The 20,030-nt window shown below is 46.8% G+C and overlaps 1 protein-coding gene across 2 annotated transcripts in view; it reads left to right on the forward strand.

The window, feature by feature from the left end:
• NOC2L (NOC2 like nucleolar associated transcriptional repressor) overlaps positions 1 to 18,850 on the forward strand; it is a 57,876-nt gene extending 39,026 nt beyond the window's left edge. For both annotated transcript variants that reach the window (XM_070956092.1, XM_070956093.1), the window contains exons 18-19: positions 11,203 to 11,340; positions 15,112 to 18,850. In XM_070956092.1, the coding sequence (XP_070812193.1) occupies positions 11,203 to 11,340; positions 15,112 to 15,233 (260 nt within the window). In that variant the 3' untranslated portion in view covers positions 15,234 to 18,850. The remainder of the gene's footprint in view (positions 1 to 11,202; positions 11,341 to 15,111) is intronic.
• Positions 18,851 to 20,030: the final 1,180 nt, after the last annotated feature.

Raw genomic sequence — 20,030 nt, forward strand, 5'->3', positions numbered from 1 at the left:
GGTTGAAATCCCTGGTTGATTTGCTGTCTTCTCTTGTCCTCAGATGATATTTTGTGTGTGTGTGAGAGAGAGAGAAAGAGAGAGAGAGAGGGACTATCTCTGTCCAAAACCCAAAATCCTGCTGGGTTTTTCTCTTGCTTTGACTTCTGCGCACGGCGGGAGTCTGCCACGTACGTTGTTCCCATATTCTTGCAACAGGCAACTTGGATGTGCCTCGGTGCATTGATGATGTTGTCGGCTCTTTTTCTTCCTTCCTTTCTTTCGTTTTTTTTTTTGGAAGGAAGCTATCAACTCAGCCAAGACGGGTTCTCCCAGGAGGGGAGACGTCTAGGTGGGTGGTGATGGTACTGGAGCAGATCCTTCCTTGGTGTGGAGGAAGAGAAGCTGCTGTCACATCTGGAAATCATCTTTTCTTTACCTCGCAGCCCTCCCTCCATGGGGCGGGTGGATCCCTATTGGGAGGGCAGGCGGGCCTCGGTTTACCGCCTTACCGCGGGAATTGGGAGAGGGAACGTAACTTAAATCTCTTATTTTATTTTATTTTATTTATTTTATTTTATTATTTTATTTTATTTTATTTTATTTTATTTGTTTTTGTTTTGTTTTTATTAAATTTGTATACCGCCCTACTCCCGAAGGACTCAGGGCGGTGAACAGCCATAAAATAAAACATATAAATACAAAATTTAAAATAGAGATAAAACAGATTAAATAAATTTGGCTGAACCATATTTAAAACCCCAATATTTTATTTTATTTTATTTTATTTTATTTTATTTTATTTTATTTTATTTTATTTTATTTTATTTTATTTTATTTTATTTTATTTTATTTTATTTATTTTATTTTATTTTATTTTATTTTATTATTTTATTTTATTTTATTATTTTATTTTATTTTATTTTATTTTATTTTTTATTTTATTTTATTTTATTATTTTATTTTATTTTATTATTTTATTTTATTTTATTATTTTATTTTATTTTATTTTATTTTATTTTATTTTATTTTATTTTATTTTAATCGGCGTTCCCGGTGGGTGCAGCTTGCTTGAATTTTCCAAAGTTTAAAAGATTCATGAGGTGTAGCAACTTGACTTCTGTTTTAAGGGCCTTAAGGCGAGTCAGGGTTCCGAATCGAATCTGGAACTCACCAGATTCGCTCTTTTAACTGGACTTTGAAAAACAGAAAAAATCCAGTGGCCTTTTGAAAGGTGACATGGGGTGACATGATAGCAGTCTTCCAATATCTCAGGGGCTGCCCCAAAGAAGAGGGAGTCAAGCTATTATCCAAAGCACCTGCGGGCAGGAGAAGAAGCAACGGGTGGAAACTAATCAAGGAGAGAAGCAGCTTAGAACTAAGAAGAAACTTCCTGAAAGTTAGAACAATTAACCAGTGGAACAGCTTGCCACCAGAAGTTGTAAATGCTCCAACACTGGAAGTTTTTAAGAAGAAATTGGACAACCCTTTGTCTGAAGTGGTGTAGGGTTTCCTGCCTAAGCAGGGGGTTGGACTAGAAGACCTCCAAGGTCCCTTCCAACTCTGTTATTTTATTTCTTTCCATTCCATTCCATTGATTCGTTGTCGGTTAGGGTTAATGCAAAGAGGGGTCACCGGCTCTGCCAATTTTGCACACGGTGTGTGTGCGCTTCTCGATAAGCCAGATTGTGTTCAACCTATTTATGCCATCGCTGTGCTTCCTTGCTTGTGTTCAGATGAGTGGAAAATAAGCCGTTAATAGCTAGGAAATTACCAATTTTCTGTTAATTAGCAGCAGCTCACGGCCCCCTCTTCTCCTTCTTCTTTTTTAATTAAATATTGCCATAGTTAAGCACTCATTAGCGTTTTATAGCAGCTCTAATCTCAGCGGAATACGTTGGCCTGGAAAAGGATTGGTGACGGAGTCGGAATTGGGTGGCATCGGGCATTCCCTCGAGATAAAAGTCAAATATCCTAGAAAACAGATAGGTTCACCTTTAGCTGCTGAACCCCAGTCAAGACATTGGGGTGCAGATGTCTGCCTCCCCCTCCCCTCCAGTTAAAGCCCCAATTTTCAGGCCAGTTAAGTTTGGGGAAAGGATGCGTCGGATTGTAATTCACCTTGGCCAAGGATACTGGCTTTTGAGGAGGGTAGATAAGAGCAATATTTTTGTCCCGCTGGTGTTGGAAGTGGGGGTTAACACCCCACTGTTAAATAGAAAATGGGGGGGGAAAGTTGGGGACGTAGTCATTTCCAAAGGTGTAATTTTGAGCCTTTGGAACCCCCTGCCACAAGAAAGATTTGGCTTGGTTTCCTTCCCTCTTGGGTAGCTTTCAGGCGGGGTTGGAATCGCTCTGAGAGTTATATTTCATCACTAGCAGAAAATAGGATAGGATAGAATAGAATAGAAAATAGGATAGAATAGAATAGAATTAGAATAGAATTAGAATTAGAATAGAATTAGAATTAGAATAGAATAGAATAGAATAGAATAGAATAGAATAGAATAGAATAGAATAGAATTTAGGATAGGATAGGATAGGATAGAATAGAATAGAATAGAATAGAATAGAATAGAATAGAATAGAATAGAATAGAATAGAATAGAAAATAGGATAGACAGAATGGAATGGAATGGAATGGAATGGAATAGAAAATAGGATAGACAGAATAGAATAGAATTAGAATAGAATAGAATAGAATAGAATAGAATAGAATAGAATAGAATAGAATTTAGGATAGAATAGAATAGAATAGAATAGAATAGAATAGAATAGAATAGAATAGAATAGAATAGAATAGAATAGAATTTAGGATAGAATAGAATAGAATAGAATAGAATAGAATAGAATAGAATAGAATATAGGATAGACAGAATAGAATAGAATTAGAATAGAATAGAATAGAATTTAGGATAGGATAGGATAGAATAGAATAGAATAGAATAGAATAGAATAGAATAGAATAGAAAATAGGATAGACAGAATAGAACAGAATAGAATAGAAAATAGGATAGGCAGAATAGAATAGAAAATAGGATAGACAGAATAGAATAGAATAGAATAGAATAGAATAGAATAGAATAGAACAGAACAGAACAGAATAGAATAGAATAGAATAGAATAGAATAGAATAGAATAGAATAGAATAGAATTCTTTATTGACCAAGTGTGATTGGACACACAAGGAATTTGTCTTGGTGTATATGCTCTCAGTGTACATAAAAAAAGAGTAGCTTTTAGTAAGAGGGGGTGAGAGCGAAAAAACATGGCATGTACGAGTCCTTGTTTAGTGACTGCACTACAAGAGGGATGTAAAAGTAACTTGATGGCCACATCTGCAACCTTCGCAGCAAAAGATGGAAAAAGAAAGTTGATGGAAGATTTGAAGCGCATCGCCATTTCATTTAGCAGTCTCTTCGCTTAACAATCAAGTTGCTAGTCCCCATTGTTATTAAACAAAGGTACCTGTCTATCTCCCATGTCGGTGGACTAAATAGGTCCATGTTGGCAAATCTATGGAACGCGTGCCAGAAGTGGCATGCAGAACCATCTTGCGCGGGGCGCTCGGCCTCACTGGCTCCTCTTCCGTGTTCCTGTGCACACACGTGTGCCGGTCAGCTGGTGTTCGCGCACGGGGGAGCGGCAAAACCCGGAAGAGCAGGGTTCCATCATGCATGTGTGCACAGCAGCCAGCTGTTCATTGGGCATGCCTCCGTGCCGGAAATTGGAAGTTCAGGTGCCGGCGTGCTCATGCGTGACGGAACCCTGCTCTTCCGGGTTTCAGCGCTCCCGTGTACACGAAGGCCAGTAAGGCCGCGCGATCCAGGCGGGATAATTATGTGTGCCATTTCCGGCCCGCACATCGGCCCGCGGTGACGTAAAAGGTTAGCCATCGCTGAAATAGGCATTTGCGCTTCCTGCAGAGCTTCTCTTTTTAAAATCTCACCCAATTATCCTTCAGATAATTTCCTGTCTCAGTGATGGCTAACCTTTTTGCCGTCGCATGCCAAAAGCGGGGAGAGCGTGGGGGGATCACGTGCACGTGTGCCCACACTCATCATTCAATGCTCCCCCTTCACATGCACACACAACCCCCCCCCACCCGCGCAACCCTCATTTTTGGCACGCAATGGCATGGTGGGCCCGGAAGGCCCATTTTTCGCCCTCCCCAGGCTCCAGAAGCTTTCTAGGCACCTGGGGAGGGTGAAAACTGCCTTCCCCACACACACACCCGGAGGCTGGAAACAGCCTGTTTCCTGACTTCCTGTGGGCCCGGAAGGCCCGAAAATCAGTTGGCCGGCGCACACTGGAGCTGAGCTAGGGCAATGCTTGTGTGCCCACCGATATGGCTCTGTGTGCCATCTTTGGCACGCGTGCCATCGGTTCGCCATCATGGTCCTATCTTACTGTTTTCCATTGCATTTCTTAAGACTTTTAGAATCGCTTGACTGTCCCTTTGAAATGTACGCTTAATCGGCGTACATTAAAATGAAAATCCCCCCACACCGTCCCAAAATTGCGTGGGCCTGTCCTTGTGGCATGGCAGCGATTGGCAGGCTTGTTGGCCGTTTCGTGCAAGCGGTTTCCACGAAGGCATGCTTGAAATAAATCACGGCTTAAGCAGGGTGGGAATTCAACCAGCTTCGAAAACCGCATCAGCTTCCTTCCGCCTTCGCGCTATGAATAAAAAATACCCAAGTGCAGAGATGGACTCGGCGACTTCGGGAGGAAGAGGGGCAGGAGGTCAAGGACCTGGAAACCCCCCCCCTCTGTCCCAGACCCCCTCCCCGCTCTTGTTTCCCAGAACGGGTGGGGGATGGGCCGCCCTCCCGCCTGCCAGATTTGATCAATGGCTCGTCTGGAGGGAGAGACGACACGGCACATTCCTCTCATTTACCGGCTGATGAGACTTCCGGGGGTGTGTGTGTGGGGGAGAGACGCGGCTGCCCGTGGTTATTAATGGGACTGTGGGGGGGGGAATCGGATGGTGGATGGCCGTGTCAGGAGGCAATTAAAGCTTGGGAGGGGGGGAGAAACCGCTCGGCTGACACTCTCGTCTCCCAAGACCCTGGCCCGTAATGAGCGATCTGTCCACATTAAGCCACGGCGCACGTCTAATGAACTTTAGCGGCTTTCCAGCCCGTAATCACATTACACCGATCGGAGAGGGGGTGGCGGGGTGGGAAGAGAGCAGAGTGTGGTGGGGGTGGGGGAAACAGAAGAAATCTTGATGGGGCTCCGTTGTTGTGATCCCACTGGGTTTGCCAGGGCTGGTTGGATGTGCTCGTTTTCTAGAGTAATTCGAATCAGTTCTGCATCCCCTTCCCCTAAATGTCTGCGGGCACAACGGGGCAGGGGGAGGCGAGGAAGGGGGTAGCTGGGGGTAATAGATGGTGCAATCAGCCTAGGACAGGGGTCTGCAACCTTAAGCACTCGAGGAAAGAGCCATTTAGACCCGTTTCCCACAGAAAAGAAAACACCGGGAGCCACAAAACTTGGGTGGGTATGGCCAACTCAATGTCGCTCACTTCCACCAGTCACATGACACCCCCCCTCCAAAGCCACGCCTATCCAGCCGGTCATTAGGGCAGAGAACCAGTTGTTAAAAAACACCGGGAACCACAAAACCCTTTTGACATCTCTCTCTCTCCCCTCCCTCCCTCCCTCTCCCTCTCTCTCTGTATCTCTCTGTCTCTCTCTCTCCCCCTCTCTCTGTATCTCTCTATGTCTCTCTCTCTCCTGCTCTCTCTGTATGTCTCTGTCTCTCTCTCTCTCCCGCTCTCTCTGTATCTCTCTATGTCTCTCTCTCTTCCTCTCTCTCTCTCTGTATCTCTCTATGTCTCTCTCTCTCCCGCTCTCTCTGTATCTCTCTGTCTCTCTCTCTCTCCCCCGCTCTCTCTGTATCTCTCTATGTCTCTCTCTCTCCCCCTCTCTCTGTATCTCTCTTTCTCTGCCCTGGCCGCTTCTCCATCCCCCGCCGTCACCCTTATCTTCTCAGGCCAGGCAAGGAGTGACTGAGAGGGGAGGGCGAGGGGTAGGGCCAGCCAGGGATGGGATCACCCGACAGGGAGCCACAGCAGAGGGCCCAAAGAGCCGCATGCAGCTCCAGAGCCGCAGGTTGCTGACCCCTGGTCTTGGCACACACCAGAAGTGGGTTTCACGTTTTGTTACCACCAGTTCGCCACTCGCTTCGTGCACCTGTGCGTCTCCCGCGCATGCGCCCGGCCTCAAAAACGTGCCTAAATAGGACGACATAGAGCCGTGGCAGGTGGATGTTTCCCCGTTCCCCGCCCCCGCGATCTCTGCTACCGGTACACCCTCAGACCGGAGCTGAAAGAAACAAGCACCTTCGTTCTGTGCCCTGTGGTTGCTGGGGCTGACTTGCAGAGAGCGTTGGTGCCAATCAGCAGCAGCTGCTGAGCACACAAACACAATCACAACACACAATAGATGGGTAAAACACAAAAGGGTTTTGTTCTGCCTCTCCTGGTCCTGCTCTCGGAGAGTTTCCCACTCCATTCATCTTGCATTTCGTGCCGATAATGGGGGTGCCTGAAAAAAAGGAGGTTTGGAGTCCCAGACAGCAGGAAATTGGAGCCCCCTGGCAACCCGGGCACTGCCAAAGCCAGGCAAGATATTTTAATCTGCTAGAATTCCCTGAACCCCCCCCCCCCCCAGAATCTGTGAAGCCGAGAGCGGGAAGCGCCACTTCCAAAAATATTATTTCCTATGGCTGCTGTCACCCTATGGCAAAGGTGGGAAACGATGGCCCCGTTTGGATTTGGGGACTTCAACTCCCAGAATTCCTTAGAACACTCAGGGACTCTGGGAGTTGAAGTCCACAAACGCTCAGGGATTCCAGGAGTTGAAGTCCACAAACGCTCAGGGATTCTGGGAGTTGAAGTCCACAAACGCTCGCGGATTCTGGGAGTTGAAGTCCACAAACACTCAGGGATTCTGGGAGTTGAAATCCACAAACACTCAGAGATTCTGGGAATTGAAGTTCACAAACGCTCGGTGATTCTGGGAGTTGAAGTCCACAAACACTCAGGGATTCTGGGAGTTGAAATCCACAAACACTCAGGGATTCTGGGAATTGAAGTCCACAAACGCTCGGGGATTCTGGGAGTTGAAGTCCACAAACACTCAGGGATTCTGGGAGTTGAGGTCCATAAACACTCAGGGATTCTGGGAGTTGAGGTCCATAAACACTCAGGGATTCTGGGAATTGAAGTCCACAAACACTCGGGGATTCTGGGAGTTGAAGTCCACAAACACTCAGGGATTCTGGGAATTGAAATCCACAAACGCTCAGGGATTCTGGGAGTTGAAGTCCACAAACGCTCAGGGATTCTGGGAGTTGAAATCCACAAACACTCAGAGATTCTGGGAATTGAAGTCCACAAACACTCGGGGATTCTGGGAGTTGAAGTCCACAAACACTCAGGGATTCTGGGAGTTGAAGTTCACAAACACTCAGGGATTCTGGGAGTTGAAGTCCACAAATCCTAAAGGGGCCATCATTCCCCACCTCTTGGAAGGATGCCAAAGATTGGTTTATTAAATTGATTTATATAACTGCCAGTCTCAGTTTATGACTTCGGGCAGCCCAGAGCAACAATACATTCAAATGCAAAATAAAACGAGGCATAAAACACCCAGCAGCCGGAGAATCATAAAATGAAAACCTCCAGCCCAGCTAGGAAACCAGAGAATTTGGCTTATTTTTAAATAGCATTTATTTGCATTTTTGATTTTTTCTAGTTCTTTTCTACGATTTCTCCTGCTTTGATAGGATTGCTAGGCTGGCTCTAAGGGAAAGCAGAGAAGAAATAAATGCAGACATCTTAATGGTTTTTATTTTTCTGCTTTTATTTATTTTTGCTTGAGTTTATTTTCATTTCATTTATATCGCTTGGACCGCCTCCATCTAAGGTAGAAAAGGGGTGTGTGTGTGTATAAATTGCAATGACAAAATGAAACTTGCACTGCTTTAAATTGTTATTTAAAAAGAGTTGTGATAGTTGTTTTATTTTTTTTTTAAAAAATCCTGCTGATCCAGTTTCAAAAATATCCAGAAAAAAAACTTAACATATTTTTATACAAGCAGTGCAAATCCCCAGCTTGTAGGTTTGCACTGGAGTAAGAAATCGATTTTTTTTTCATCTGAATTTTCATCTGAATGTGTGAACAGAAGGAATGAGAAGCAGGTTAACTTCGTTTTATTGACTCCTTATCAGGGGTGGGGCTGTTGGGGGTTCGCAACGGGTTCAGGAGAACCACTAGCTAAGATTCTGTGCAGTTCGGAGAACCCCCGAATCCCACTTCTGGCCGGCCCCGCCCACTCTGCCCCGCCCCTCCCAGGAGTCCCCACGTGGCCCGTTCTAGATGCAGGGAAGTGCAGGGCGGGCGCAGAGGTTCGGGGAGGGCCAAAAACCAGCCTACCGGAAGTTTGGGCCTGTTTCCGGCCTCCAGAGGGCCTCTGGCGCCTGGGGAGGCCATTTCCACCTTCCCGGAGGCTCAAGGAAAACCTCTGGAACCTGGAGAGGGCAAAAGCATCCGTCCCCCCTGCTGTGGTGTGTGTGTGTGTGTGTGTGTGTGTGTATATATATATATATATATATATATATATATATATATATATATATATATATATACACACATACATACATATATATATATATATATTTCCTTAAAAGCAAAGATAAATGCAGCTTGGGCAACTTGCTGTGTCACATCCCCTCATAAACCATTATTAAGTTCACTTCTACAAAAATGAAGGGACTCAAAATTGTTGTAAATAAATCAAACTAAGTAGTTTATATTGAAGAGGCTGACGGTAGATAAATCGCACGGAATCAGAGCAGAAAAGTTCCATAAATAATCTGCAGGGTCTTGGTGTCCATTTTTTTTCTCTTTCTTGGCCAAGGATCTGATCCAAGAGGCTGTTTCCCTCCCACTCCTAGTTTTTAAAAATAGGACAAAATAAGCATCTAGTCCCTAAGAAGTTCAGAAATTGGTTTAGGTGTTCTTAGAGCTTTATTTCTCAAGGGCTGGGGGCATTTTATCACTTTCCTTTTTGACAAACCTTTTCTGGCCTCCCTTTCTTTGGTGTACACATTTCATAAGGACTGGAAACTTGCTTTTTCTGCGTTTTTTAAAGTAAAACCAGAACCGACGCAGAGAACTAATCTTCGAATCTGCTTCTTGGCAATTCTCTTGTTTCCAATCTTGTAACCCCGTTTTTCTGTCTATAGTGACTGGTATGAGATAGGCGGCTATATCGACAGAATAAAAATAAATTTAAAAATATATATAACGATGTCACATTTATGTAAGGGGACTCCACAGTCAGGAGAAAATTGAAAGCAACTCACAGGTTATAATCTCCATGTTTAAAGGTTTACGGTGCTCTGATTTAGCCGTCGTCTGCAATCGTGGTTTGATTAATTTCAACTCCTGCTTTGCTGGCTGGGCGTGGAAGGTGTTGGGGTTCAATTTCCTGCCTTTTCTAACTGAGAAAAGGTAGGAAAACTTTGAAATAAAAATCTGGGGAGCCACATCTCCTATGTGCAGCTTCTCCCCAATGCTCAATTGGACACAAGCTTCAGGTTGCAATAAATCGTACCTTTATTTAAAGCCGTTGCAGGCACTAACGCTGTTGTCTCTCGATTAAAAATATATATATATCCAGGAATAAAAAGGCTTGTTTTCGTCCCTTAAGCTACTTCAGTGGTGCAAATATATATTCGAATCCAAGTAAGGGTATGGCTAGCTGATGAGAGCTAAATAGCTTGAAATAGATCTATACTAGTCTCCCTTTATTTCTTTATCAGCGAGCAGACATTCTGCGAGCTCTGGAACTTAAAAGTTTAAAATAATTAAAATATTTATTGCTTCGCTACGAAACTATGTGATTGGGCTTGATAAATCAACAGTTATATCTTGAATACTCCTCTATCTTATCCCCTTCTTTCCCTCAGCCTTGCCCCACAGAAACGTCTCCTATCCTATCCCTTTCTCTCCCTCAGCCTCGCCCCACAGAAGCCTCCCCTATCCTATCCCATTCTTTCTCTCAGCCTTGCCCCACAGAAGCCTCCCCTATCCTATCCCTTTCTCTCCCTCAGCCTCGCCCCACAGAAGCCTCCCCTATCCTATCCCTTTCTCTCCCTCAGCCTTGCCCCACAGAAGCCTCCCCTATCCTATCCCTTTCTCTCCCTCAGCCTCGCCCCACAGAAGCCTCCCCTATCCTATCCCTTTCTCTCCCTCAGCCTCGCCCCACAGAAGCCTCCCCTATCCTATCCCATTCTCTCCCTCAGCCTCGCCCCACAGAAGCCTCCCCTATCCTATCCCTTTCTCTCCCTCAGCCTCGCCCCACAGAAGCCTCCCCTATCCTATCCCTTTCTCTCCCTCAGCCTCGCCCCACAGAAGCCTCCCCTATCCTATCCCTTTCTCTCCCTCAGCCTCGCCCCACAAAAGCCTTCCCTATCTTATCCCCTTCTCTCCCTCAGGCTTCCTATCCCCTTCTCTCCCTCAGGTTTGCCCCACAGAAGCCTGTCCTATGCTATCCCATTCTCTCCAGAGTTATTTTCAAGTTGAGAGGGGGAGTAGAACGTCTAACTAATTAGCATCAGAGCGTGTTAATAATAATATAGGAAATATTAATGCTCTGATGGTCATTTCGAAAAATCCTTTCCTAGTGAGCACCTAGAAGCCAAGAGGAACATACGTGGCAAATTTCAAGTTTGTAGGCTTTATGGTTCTGGAGATTTCGTGATTACGGCATGAGTGGTTTTCGCTTTTTTATATATATATATATATATATATATATATATATATATATATATATATATATATATATATATATATATATATATATAAATAATAAATATAAATATAAATATATGCAGCTATGGCTGCAATTTGAGAAACTTGGTTTACGTAGGAAAATACCCGGTTGAAGAAAAATACATACAAAAACTACAATAAGAGAAGAAAGCAAATACTTAGCCTATACCGGAAGGGAACATATGGTAAGGGTGTGGCTAACTGATGAGGACCAATCAGTCCAAAATAGATCTATATTAGTCTCCCAGTAGGCAGCAAAATGCTGGCTTGCTGTCTGAAGGAGCCTAGGATAGTGGATGTGATTTCACTGAGCTATGGCTGCAATTTGAGAAACTTGGTTTATGTAGGACCGTTTTTGTTTCCTCGGTGCAGGGAAAGGCAAGAAGGGGGCTGCAGACCGTGTTTCCGTGAGCAGCAGTGAGGAGGAGGAAGAGGAGGAGGATGAAGGACAATACGAAGTGGACGATGAGGGAGAGGAAGGAGACGAAGAGAACCTGAGCGACTCGGATGGTAAAGAATTAAGAGGCTTCCTTGCAGCTTTCCACGTGCAGCATGGAAGGGGATCAGGCCGTCCCTTACAGAGTTCCTGAAACCCCCCAAGATAATCTTTAAATCTCTCTTGAACATCTAGAGAAAAAAAAAAAAAAAGACCCCCACCCATTCAGGTACAGCCAGGGGTGAGCTGCTGCCGGTTCGGTCCGGTTTAGGCCGAACCGGTAGTTCCAACCACCGACTGGGCCTGTCCATCCACCCCAGCACTGTCCCATCCTATATATCTCACTCTCTGGCTCCCTTGCCCCGCCCATGCAACCCAGCTGATTCCCACGCCTCGCCCGCTCTACTCAACCGCAGCTGTCTGAGAAGGTGTCCTGCAAGCCACACGCATGAAATCACCATGTGTTTGAAGCCGTGCGCACACACGCTGACATTTTCAGTTTTGCACTAGGCGAACCGGTTGTGAACTTATGACAGGAGTTGGCAACCCGTGTGGCTCTGGAGCTGCATGTGGCTCTTTCATCCCTCTGCTGCGGCTCCCTGTCGCCAGTCGGCTCCACAATTGATAGGGCTTTCGGTTAGGACAGGTAGAGGAAAAAGGACGTCGCGCTAGGAGGAGACTCTATGGTGGGGGATCAAAGATCAAAGCTGGTGGGGGAGGGGCAGGGGTGAAATGCTCCCGGTTCGGACTGGATCGCTCGATCCGGTAGCGATGGTGACGGGTGGTTCGGAGAACCGGTAGCAAAAATCCCTGCCCCCACCACCACCATGCCCAGCTGAGCCGCACAATCATCAGAGGCTTTTTTTTTTTAAAACTTTTAAAAGCATTTTTTTCTACCACCTCTTCCGACAAAAAAATGCTTTTAAAAGTAAAAAAAAAAAAAAAAAAGCCTCTGATGATCCCGTGTGGCTCAGCTAGGATCGTCAGAGGCTTTTCAAAGCATTTTTTTTCTGCAACCTCTTGGCCGAAAAGGTGGTTTAAAAAAATGCTTTGAAAAGTCTCTGACGATCCCAGCTGAGTTGCCTGATCGGCAGAGAGGCTTTTCAAAGCATTTTTTAAAAAGCCTCTTTGACGATCCCAGCCGAGTTGCCTGATCGGCAGAGAGGCTTTTCAAAGCATTAGAAAAAAATGCTTTGAAGTTGTTTTTTTTTAAAGTTGGCCACGCCCACCCAGTCACATTACCACCCCCCCACAAGCCACGCCCACAGAACCGGTAGTAACAAATTTTACATTTCACCCCTGGAGAGGGGCATCGTCGGGTGTGTCTCAGTGAATATTCCCACCCTTAGCCCCGAAACTCCCAAAACAAAACCCCTCCAGAGGATATATATATATATACAGGTAATTCCAGAAAATTATTTGCAGGATCCAACACTTTTTAAGAGTTCGAATTTTGCCCTGCACCGCAGGAGAGGCACCTCCGAGCCAAACCCCCGTCCCTCCCTCCATCCTCCCTTCCCTTCCCTTCCCTTCCCTCCCCTCCGTTTCCCCCTCTCTTCCCCCCCCCCCCCAAATGCTCTGCAGCTAAAAGAGTCCGGCGTGGTGCCCAATTCTCAGTAGCAGATGGCAGAGGCTTGGCATGCCAGCCTCGGTGCCGGTTGCCCAGAATAGACCCGACGCCAGAGGCCAGAGCGGGCAACGGCTGGCACCCTTGGCATCTCCGCGTGCCAACTCTCAAAAATGCTTTCTCTCCGGGATTGGCGAAATGTTGAAAAGTCCCCTCGCTCCCAAAACTCGTTTATCCCGTTCCCTTTTTCGGGCGGCTGTTCCAGTTTCTGGCTTTTCCCTGCTTTTGTTTTCCAGTTGGCCCAAACCTTCCCTTCATCGGGAGCTTTTGGGGAATAAAATCCTGAGACTGGAGGGAAACGGTCATCCGGTCCCAAACTTCACGGCCAAACCCTCATTTTGCGCTTAGGCCAATCCTGAATGTCAGCGTCGTCTTGGCATTTCTGAGAAGAAAAAAAAAAGGGTGGGGGGGAGAAACATTTCTGCCTGAAATCAGGTTGAAGTAGAGCCAGGTGGAGCTGCACCTCTCAGCCCACCACCCTCCTTCCCAGGAGCAGGATGGATAAAAATCAATGATTTTTAAAAAAAAAAATCAAAAAAATCAGATTTTTTTGATTTAAATAGTTTTTTTTTATTTTTATTGAATTTATTTTAATAAGCGGGCAGGGAAGGGGCGAGTAGGGGGGGCCGGCGAAGCACCCCTCGACGTGAGTGACATCGAGTTGGCCACGCCCACCCAGTCACATGCCCACCGAGCCACGCCCACCCAGCTGGTCATTAGGCAGATCGTATTAGCGGCCCGCGGGATTTAAAATGACGAATTTAGTGGTCCCTGAGGTCCGAAAGGTTGGTGACGCCCTGATCTAGACTGTTTGCACCATCCTGCTTCACACTGGATGGGGGAGAATTTATGTTCCTGTCCCGTCTCAAAAATTGGATGTTAAAAGTGATCTCCAGCCCCAACCTGTGACATGATGGATGTGTGCATAGGTGTGTTTCTTGTTCATTCTGGTGCTCATCAACCATTCCCAAGGTTCTTTGGCTTTTCCCCTGGTCCTTCTCTCTCATTCTTTTCCTCCCCTTTCTGGGGTGGGCAGGTTGATAAACCCCCATACTTCTAGGTCTCCCCGCTTAGATTTCTAGACCATCATGAGAAGATCTTCAGGTTCAGCTGAAGAAGCAGGCTCCTTCTCTGAACCAAAAAAAAAAAAAACCCCTTTTTATTAAGTGACTGTGAATTCCTCTCTCATTCACATCCAGCAAAGTCTTTCAAGGGAGAATTTACAGTCACAGACCTCATCTGGCTTGGAGAGCTGCCAGGCTGATATCTTCAAAACTTGGCAAGGCGTCTCGGAGAGTCACGAACCAATTAAGCAAACTAATTGTCTCCTGCAAACTCCACTCCCCTTTTACTCCTCTTTTATTCCCTCTGGGAGGGGCCATTCACCGGCCACCTGTGGCTTTACTCCTGAGTCGACCCTTGTTCTTTAGCTGTTCCCTTCTCCTGGCAGCTCACATTGGGAACAGGCTCCAGCTGTTCCTCTGCCTCACTGATGTCTGACTCCGAAGGCAGCTGACAACTGTCAGACGGCCCTGGCCCCCTCTCTGCCTCCCGTGCAGAGCCCTCATGAGAGCCCTCCCCAGGCTCCAGGACTGGCCCATGTTCCTCCCCAACCTCCTCACTGTCTGAGTCTGCCACCGGCGCTGGAGAGTGGGTCTCCAACCGAAGAATGCAGAGGCAGACCAGAGGGTTTTGGGGGGAGAGTCCCAACCCCAAAAGGACTCCCCCTTCCATGCGCTCAAGAAGTAATACCGTTGCCCATTTTAAGAGCATGCTTCTAAATTCACCTCCGTAGATTGCAAAGGAAATATTTGGAGAAGAGCCCATTTCCCCCCCTTATTTCTAGCGTGTGGGTTTTGGGAGCCTCTCCTTTTACAGGGTTGTGCCCACCCGCCCACCCCCAAACAAAATGTGGGGAGGGGGGAAATAAAGATTTTCTTCTCCTTGATCCTCCGTCTGCATTCGAAACACCCCCCCCAGGCGCCTCGTTTATTTATCGCTCCGCTTATTATTAAACCTGTACTCTGCCCATCTCGCCATTTCCATCTTGTCCCCTTTTCCTGCGCTCTGCAGATGATCCATTAATTAGCACTGGTGATTAATTAGCACCCAGCTGCCTTGTGTGTGTGTGTGTGTGTGTGTGTGTGTGTGTGCCCCCCTCTTCCTCTCCCCATTGAGGTTGGATTGACACCCATTCCCATTTTCCTTCCTTCTCCAGGAGGCGAGAGGGTCGTGCCCCGACCGAGCCGTCGGAAACCGCTGTCTCGGGCAGAGGTGCAACAGCTGGCACAAGGAGAAGAGGACGTGGTGGAAGATTTGGATTTTTCCGATGAAGACTGATGGATGGACAGATATTTTTTTTGGGGTGTGTGTGTGTGGGTAACTGGACAGCTGTTGCCACTTTTGGAGGGCCGAGGAAGGTTGCATTGTTCCAGCAGCTGCATTTCTGCACTAGACGGACATGCCAGAAAATTTGGTCATCCGGCAGGGGAGCCTAAAAAGACACGATGGCTGCAAAAAAACCCCCAAAAACCTGCCTCTTTAGAATAATGTGGGTTCTTAAAACCATCTCAAAATAAAACTTTTAAATATATTTTTTTTTTAAAACCCACCTTCTGGGAAGGAATCCCACTCGTCCAGCGCTGGAGATTGCAATGATAAAAAACCGAAGTCCCACCACATTTTTTTTTTTGGCTTGGCTCTTTTCCTGCCAAGTGGACATTTAAAAAAAAATATAAAATTGGACCAAACGCAGCAGGAAGAGTTGGACTGGGCAGTGCAAGGCGTGCTTTGAATCCATCCAATTTCCTTTTTTTTTTCATTTCTGTATTGGGAACATTTGTGTGGGTTCTCGGCTTGTAAAAACAGCCTCTTGTGGATTTCTTTCTGGAGATCTCGCTGCACCGAAACCGCAGCGGGCAAAACGGCCAGATCCCGATGGGAGCGATGTTTTTCCCTGCGGCTTTCACTGCATTGTGATCTACACAACGCCTTTCTTTTCCCCACCCGCTGTGCGGTGCCCACCAGGAACTGAGACCCCCCCCCCCCCCCCAAAGACACTGGTCGCTTAAGGTCACCTGACAGATCAGATGTAGGATCAGGAGTTAGCAAATCCTTATTGTTGAGTCGTGGGTGGATCCCCAACGTAGCCAGGATCTCTCCCTAATTTGCAAGTTAGGTGAAGGGACTTCTTTTAAGTCTTTGGCTTGGCTGAAAAACCGAGTTTTTGGGGTTTATGGAGATACGCTTGAAGCCCAAGAGCCCTTAAGTGGTCAGTTTGGATGCCATAAATTTGAAATGACGGTAGTTCAGCTAGCTTTAAGCTTTGGATGGTAGGCTCAAGGAATCTTGGCTGTTGTCAGCCTTTATCTTTTGTAGAATAGAATAGAATTTAGAGTAGCGTAGAGTAGAGTAGAGTAGAGTAGAGTAGAGTAGAAGAATAGAATAGAATAGAACAGAACAGAACAGAACAAATAGAGTAGAACAGAACAGAACAGAACAAATAGAGTAGAGTAGAGTAGAACAGAACAGAACAGAACAGAACAGAACAGAACAGAACAAAACAAATAGAATAGAATAGAATAGACCAGACCAGACCACGAGTGTTATCTTGTAGGATTCTGTAGACCAAGTTCAGGTGGTAGGACAAGAGTTGAGGCATCAGAAGAACTTGCATCAGGGTTTTTTTCAACCTTAACAACTTGAAGCGGGGTTGGACTAGAAGATCTCCAAGATCCCTTCCAACTCTTGTTGTTCTAAATTCTAAAGATGTGTGGACTTCAAATCCTAGAATTCCCCAGCCACTTGGTTTGGGGAATTCTGGATGAGAAACCCTGATCTAAGAAGGTTGTGTGTATATATATACACCCACCGGGGATGTCTGGTTTTTCGAACTCTTGCTTTCAGAAAGCCGATTGGCTTTTAGAAGGGTGGACTTGAACTCTTCAGAATTTTTGAGAATTCTGGGAATTGGGAGTCCACCCGATTGGAAGGCGCAAGATGTCTGCCAACTCAACTCCCAGAATTCTGCAGCAGGGATTTTTAAGAATTTTGGGGGGGCTGTAGTCCACCCATTGAACGATGCAGCTTTCAAAGGGAGGGTTTTTTTTTAGCTCCCAGAATTCTTAGCAATGGTGGCTAGAGAATCTTAAGATGTCCCATTTTCCCCCATCCCTAGAGCACCAGATGGCTGCAATTCAATGTCCAGCTTTCTCCATCCCATGGATTGGAGAATTCCGGAAACTGAAGTTCACCATTCTTGGAGACTGAGAGCTCCATGTGTTCTCTTGGTGGTGAGCCCCCAATTCTTCTGAATTCTGTGCTCAAAATTCTGGGAAATCCCATGTCCTGCTGGTGGGCCTCCAACTCTTAGTTCTGTTAGGAATTCTGAGGCTTGGAGTCCAATCCAGGAGATGGATCCATGTCCCGTAGATAGTGGGTCTCCAATTCTTCTGAATTCTGTGTTCAGAAAGTTCTTCACCGCAGAGGAATAATCCTATCTCGATGGGATACCCTACAGCAGGGGTCTCCAACCTCGGCAACTTTAAGACTTGTGGACTTCAACTCCCAGAAGTCCACAAGTCTTAAAGTTGCTGAGGTTGGAGACCCTTGCCCTATAGCAATGGTAGTCTAGAAATTTGAGGTCCTCTCCTGACCCCCCTAAGTACCAGATTGGCTGCCATTCAATCTCTGGTGTTCTCCAGCACACAAGACTGGAGAATTCTGGGAATTGAAGTTCACCAAACAGAGAGATGGAAGTCCCACGTTCTCAAGGTAGGTTTGATGTTAAAAACGATCATCCTGCTAAAAATTCTGAGAATTGAAGTCCATTACACCTAGCATTCTGCATCTGAATAGGACAACTTCAATTCCCAGAGCTTGGCAACGGGTGTAGAATTAAGGGAATCAAAAGTTAAACCCTCTTATCTAGATGGGAAGTCAACTGATGCAATCCAGACTTCTCAAGCTTATTTCTGTATTCTGGGAACATAAATCTAAAAATAGTTTTTTGATTGAATTTAAGTACCCAGAAGTTTAGCAATGTGGCTGGAGAAGTCTGGGGAACAAAGTCCATCCATTTGGGGAGGGGTCTTTGTGTATTCTGGGGATGTGTCTTCCTCCCAGATCTTTCTGTACATTAGGAACTCGAGCTGCGATCCATGTAACTTGGATGCACAGAATTTGGGCTCCCCAGAATAAGTCTTTTAGGTCCTTCCCGTCCAATGGGTGCACCTCGACTCTGAAACCTTCCCTTGTGTCGGGGTCTCCAGTGCCTTGGCAAACTTAAGATGGGTGGACTTCAGTTCTAATTAGAAAAGTCTACACAACTTAAACTTGTCAAAGTTGAACACCTTTGTTATGTAGGGTCTCGGTTCGTTGGGCGTAATGCACGGTCCCTCTCCACACTCTTCCCAGGTGAGCCAGAAAATCCATCCAGGTAAAATTGCAGTTCCTCCCTTGTTTTAAGCAGGTGTGCACGGCGTATTCAAATAAAAAAAAAAAAATAGATGCCTCTTGTTCCAAATCTTGGAAAGTTCATTTCGAATAATCTACGTTTGTGTGCGCCTGCTTCTAGCAAGGGGTGCAGAGAGAAATCTCTTGCATGGTGGGTCACGCGCAGGAATATGGGGGGGGGGGAAAGAAAGGCCGGGAGCCAACTATGGCATGGGGAGGCTAGCAGAGAGGTCTGGGGTATCCCAGGGCCTCTTTCGCCAGCTTGCCTTTTACCATGGTTGAAGCTCAGGGCTGGTGGGGACTTGGGGGAGGCGGAGAGATGGGGTGCAGGTGTGCCGGGCAGCTGCCAGTGTCCTTGGCTCTCAGGGTGGCGTTTTGGCCACTCCAAGCCAAGGACATTGGCAAGTTGTTCTCTGTGGCCCCTCACATGTGCCCCATCTCTCATACGCCTCCCTCAAGTCACCATCAATGCCTTTGGCTTCAATCTTGGCCCAATAGGGGCCTTGGGGGGAAGGGGGGGTCATTGGGGGAGGGGTGTGTAAAGATACCCCCTTCTGGGACTGCCCTCCTCTGAACCTTTAAACCAAAACTGAAATTGTGGGGGGTGGAACGTCGATTTGTTTTTTTGAGTTCTAATAAAGATTTTTCTGCCATCCTGGGTGTTTTTTTTTTTCCCTTACCCCCCCCCATTTCCCGCACCCCTCCCCCCCATTTCCCCCACCCCTCCCATCTGTGGCCTCAAGGGGGGGACCAGGGAGGAATAGACCCTGGGTGCTCCCCCTCCCCCAGATCTGCTTGGATGTGCCCCCCTCCCCAAGACTTTCCTCTTCTTCTTCCCCCCCCCCAAACTGCTGGAGGAGGTGGGAAACACTGGAAGGATGTTAAAAGACAGGCTGGGGGGGGGGGTCTCCTTGCCCAACATCCCACCTCTTCTCTTCCCAGCTCCCTTGGTGCCATGCTGGCAGAGACACAGCAGGGAAAGGAAGGTCCGAAAAGGAGGGAGAAATGGGCAGGGTCCTCGCTGGCTTTTCAAGGGAGGCGTTTGCCCCTAGACCTGCTGATGCCCCCCCACTATAGGACCTCCCATTCCCTCCATTGCCGGTGCCCGCACGCATGGCACCAGAGGGAGCTGGGAAGAGGAGGGATGTTGGGCAAGGAGCTCCAGCTTCTAACATCCTTCCTCTTCCCACCTCCATTTAGCCCCCCCAGAAGAGGAAGGTGGTCTTGGGAAGATGGCAGGGGCCATCCCAACCTGGGAGTGGGGGGGGCACCCAGGGCCTGCCCCTCCCTACCTCAGTCACCCCCTTGAGGCCAAAGATGGAGGGAGGGAAATGCAGGAGCTGGGAAGATGGGGGCTGCAGCAGGCAGGCCAGCTGTTGGGGGGGGGCTCTTTTGGTTTTTTTTTTGTTTTGATTTATATGCCGCCCTTCTCCGGAGACTCAGGGCGGCTTACAAGGCGTTAAGCAATAGCCTTCATACTTTTGAATATATTTATACAAAGTCAGCTTATTGCCCCCACAAACTGGGTCCTCATTTTACCTACCTTAGAAAGGATGGAAGGCTGAGTCAACCTTGAGCCTGGCGAGATTCGAACCTGCAGTAATTGCAGGCAGCTGTTAATAACAGGGTGCTTTAAACCACTGTACTACCAAGGCTCTTGCCTCAAGACCTGCCTTTGCCCCC

This window comes from Pituophis catenifer, unplaced genomic scaffold (genome assembly GCF_029215685.1).
Source record: "Pituophis catenifer annectens isolate HBS135680 unplaced genomic scaffold, rPitCat1.0.hap2 SCAF_18, whole genome shotgun sequence".
Taxonomy (NCBI): domain Eukaryota; kingdom Metazoa; phylum Chordata; class Lepidosauria; order Squamata; family Colubridae; genus Pituophis; species Pituophis catenifer.